Source organism: Hippopotamus amphibius, chromosome X (assembly GCF_030028045.1).
Source record: "Hippopotamus amphibius kiboko isolate mHipAmp2 chromosome X, mHipAmp2.hap2, whole genome shotgun sequence".
In the NCBI taxonomy this organism is placed as follows: Eukaryota; Metazoa; Chordata; class Mammalia; order Artiodactyla; family Hippopotamidae; genus Hippopotamus; species Hippopotamus amphibius.
The window spans coordinates 96,153,578-96,157,274 of NC_080203.1; the positions used below are offsets into that span (position 1 = coordinate 96,153,578).

The window sequence follows — 3,697 nt, forward strand, 5'->3', positions numbered from 1 at the left end:
CCACATTCAACTTTTTTCCGGTTTTGTTTTTGTTTTGGGGTGGGTTTATTTTTTGGTATTTACCTCTATATTTCTAAATAAAATCCTTATGCTGCTATTTCTTGATTTGTCAGTGCTTAAAAGTTGCCTTCTCACCATCCCATACAAGTACGCTTTCCGTGCCCTATTCTACCAATGTAGCCATGTAAAAATCTCAACTGGAACAATATTCAGTGTTTAATTATTATGACTTTGTAATAAAAGCTAGGCGGCTGCCGACTTCCTGTTGTTAGAGGCGGGAGGGGGGGGGGGGGGGCTGGCTGCTCCGTGTGCGATTGTGTGGGGCGGCCTGGGGCGGCCCCGGAGCGGCTGACCCTCTGCCTGCGGGGACGGGAATCGCGAGGCGGCCGCCATGGCGGGGTCGGAGAGCCAGCTCAAGAAAATGGTGTCCAAGTACAAATACAGAGACCTAACTGTACGTGAAACTGTCAATGTTATTACTTTATACAAAGATCTCAAACCTGTATTGGATTCATATGTTTTTAATGATGGCAGTTCCAGGGAACTAATGAACCTCACTGGAACAATTCCTGTGCCTTATAGAGGTAATACATATAATATTCCAATATGCCTGTGGCTGCTGGACACATATCCATATAATCCCCCTATCTGTTTTGTTAAGCCTACTAGTTCAATGACTATTAAAACAGGAAAGCATGTGGATGCTAATGGGAAGATATATCTTCCTTATCTACATGAATGGAAACACCCACAGTCAGACTTGTTGGGGCTTATTCAAGTCATGATTGTGGTGTTTGGAGATGAACCTCCAGTCTTCTCTCGTCCTACTATTTCAGCATCCTATCCACCATACCAGGCAACAGGGCCACCAAATACTTCCTACATGCCAGGCATGCCAAGTGGAATTTCTGCATACCCATCCGGATACCCTCCCAATCCCAGTGGTTACCCAGGCTGTCCTTTCCCACCTGGCGGTCAGTATCCTGCCACAACAAGTTCCCAGTACCCTTCCCAGCCTCCTGTGACTACTGTTGGCCCCAGTAGGGATGGCACAATCAGCGAGGACACTATCCGAGCCTCCCTCATCTCAGCGGTCAGTGACAAACTGAGGTGGCGGATGAAGGAGGAAATGGATCGTGCCCAGGCAGAGCTCAATGCCTTGAAACGAACAGAGGAAGACCTGAAAAAAGGTCACCAGAAACTAGAAGAGATGGTTACCCGTTTAGATCAAGAAGTAGCTGAGGTTGATAAAAACATAGAACTTTTGAGAAAGAAGGATGAAGAACTCAGTTCTGCTCTGGAGAAAATGGAAAATCAGTCTGAAAACAATGATACTGATGAAGTTATCATTCCCACAGCCCCACTATACAAACAGATCCTAAATCTGTATGCAGAAGAAAATGCTATTGAAGACACTATCTTTTACCTGGGAGAAGCCTTGAGGCGGGGAGTAATAGACCTGGACGTCTTCCTGAAGCATGTACGTCTTCTGTCCCGTAAACAGTTCCAGCTGAGGGCATTAATGCAGAAAGCAAGAAAGACTGCCGGTCTCAGTGACCTCTACTGACTTCTCTGATACCAGCTGGAGATTGAGCTCTTCTAAAGCATTCTTTTCTTCTCTTCCTTTCTCTTATATCAGTAGGTGCCCAGAATAAGTTATTGCAGTTTATCATTCAAGTGTAAAATATTTTGAATCAATAATATATTTTCTGTTTTCTTTTGGTAAAGACTGGCTTTTATTAATGCACTTTCTATCCTCTTTAAACTCTTTTTGTGTTGAATGTTGGGACTGACTATGCTAAATAAAATTTGTTGCATAAAAAAAATAAATAAATAAATAAAATAAAAGCTAGTCACAGCCAAGCCACGAAGTATACAATAACTACCTTTTTCTTACTATGTAACTTTTTGTTTTCCCCGGAATGAATAATTTTCCTGTCTCTTTTGTTTGTTTAGTCCTCTATGTATCTACAAATACTTCACCCCCCCGAAACTTCTCTATCCTTCTCAATAAGTTTGAGTACATTACATATTCTCTCAGTTTATTGTTTTTTCAGAGAAAACTCTCCCAAGTTCCGCTTAAATATAGACAGCTTGCTCCTAGGCTTGCTGAATACTGTCATCCTAGAATCTCCCTTCACCACCATTTTAGGTATGCTTTTTTGCCTTTTTCTTGACTTGGTTCTCTTCTTGCCTTTTCTTGTATCTTCCATTTTTGTATTTTATTGTCTTTTTTGGTGAGCACATCCTCCAGTAGTGCCCTCCCAAGAAAGAGAGTATGGGAGATAAAATTTCTGAGACTATTGGTATTTTACTTTACCTCATACTTAACTCCTAGTTTCACTGAATGTAGAATTCTAGTTGGGAAATTATTTTTTCCTTCAAGTTTTGATGACATTGTTCCATTGTTTTCTAGCTTCCAGTGTTGCTGTGGAAAAATAAAATGCCGTAATGATTCATGATCCTTTATATGAAAGAACTTTTTTTCTTCTCTTTCTCTCTGGAGAGATGTTTTCTTTGTCTTAAGTGATTAAAACCTTGCCTTGATGTGGATCTATTTTTCTCCATTGTGATGAGCTCTTTTAAACTGGAAAGTCAAGTCTTTCAATTTTGAGAAATGTTCTGGAATTATTTGTTGATGATATCTTCTCGTCTGTTTTTCTTTGCCCTGTGTTTATGGAAGACAGGAATGCAAAAGAGAGACATCTCTTACTCTTCTCTGTAAGGCTTATAGAACTATTTGCCTCTTAAACTATGTACATTCCCCTGCAACTTTTATAAAATTAAGCTATAAATAAGAAAAACAACTAAAACTTTTTAAAAGGAACAATTTGTAAAGCTTAAGAATTCATTACAATACCTCAGCAAATGATTTAAGTTACTTCAATTTCCTTCTACAAAACTAACTCAGCTTATTCAAATTTAGATCTTCTGAATTGGTCATTTACTTATCTTTTTTTTCTCTTATTTTTAATCTTACATGTTTTGCTCTATTTTCTGAGAGATTTTCTCAACTTTATCTTCCTAATATTTTACTGAATTTTAATTTTATTTCCAATAGCTCTTCAACTCTTTGTGTATTCTGAATGTTCTTTTCTCATACCGTCTTGTTCTTGTTTTGTGGATATAATATCTTACCTCTCTGAGACTATAAATAATCCTTTTTTAAAAAAAAGTTTTCCTCTCTCTACAAAGTTTATTTCCTGTTTTTTTTGTGTTTGGTTATTTTCTGTGTTTCATATTTTTCATCTCTGCTGACCCTTGACTCTCCAAATACATTATAAAGCTTTCTTCACATGAGTAGGTTTTTCAACTGTGGGAAACACTATACAATGATCTGCCTGATCTATTTCATTAGGAAATCCCCAGTGATAATATATTTTCCCCTTGAACTGGTCAGATTCCCAAGAGAGGACCCTATCCCCTCTTTCCAGCACTTGGGAATCTGATTGGGAAAAGAAACCTGGCATCAACATTTAGTATATAAAATTTCCTTTATTCTCCTGATCTTCATTATAATATCTCTTCTATCTGCTGTACTTGGTGTGCCCTAGTCCAGAAACTTACTATCCTTCCCATCCACTAAAATGAATAAAACTTCAGTCTTTTGCTAGGATGAGGTAAGATCTGACTTGGCTGTTTGGAGTGGAGGGACAGTTTGGGATCTAACTTCTTACACAGATTTTCAATGAAACCT

General features: G+C 38.5%; 1 protein-coding gene across 1 annotated transcript; it reads left to right on the plus strand.

Moving 5' to 3' along the window:
- The first annotated feature begins 287 nt into the window (after positions 1-287).
- On the plus strand, positions 288-1,795 carry LOC130842352 (tumor susceptibility gene 101 protein-like). The gene has a single exon (XM_057718988.1). The coding sequence runs from the start codon at positions 392-394 to the stop codon at positions 1,565-1,567; it is 1,176 nt and encodes a 391-aa protein (XP_057574971.1). The 5' UTR covers positions 288-391; the 3' UTR covers positions 1,568-1,795.
- Positions 1,796-3,697: the final 1,902 nt, after the last annotated feature.

Excerpts from the sequence above, each read along its gene's own strand:
- LOC130842352 (XM_057718988.1), top strand. The coding sequence starts at position 392 with ATGGCGGGGTCGGAGAGCCAGCTCAAGAAAATGGTGTCCAAGTACAAA.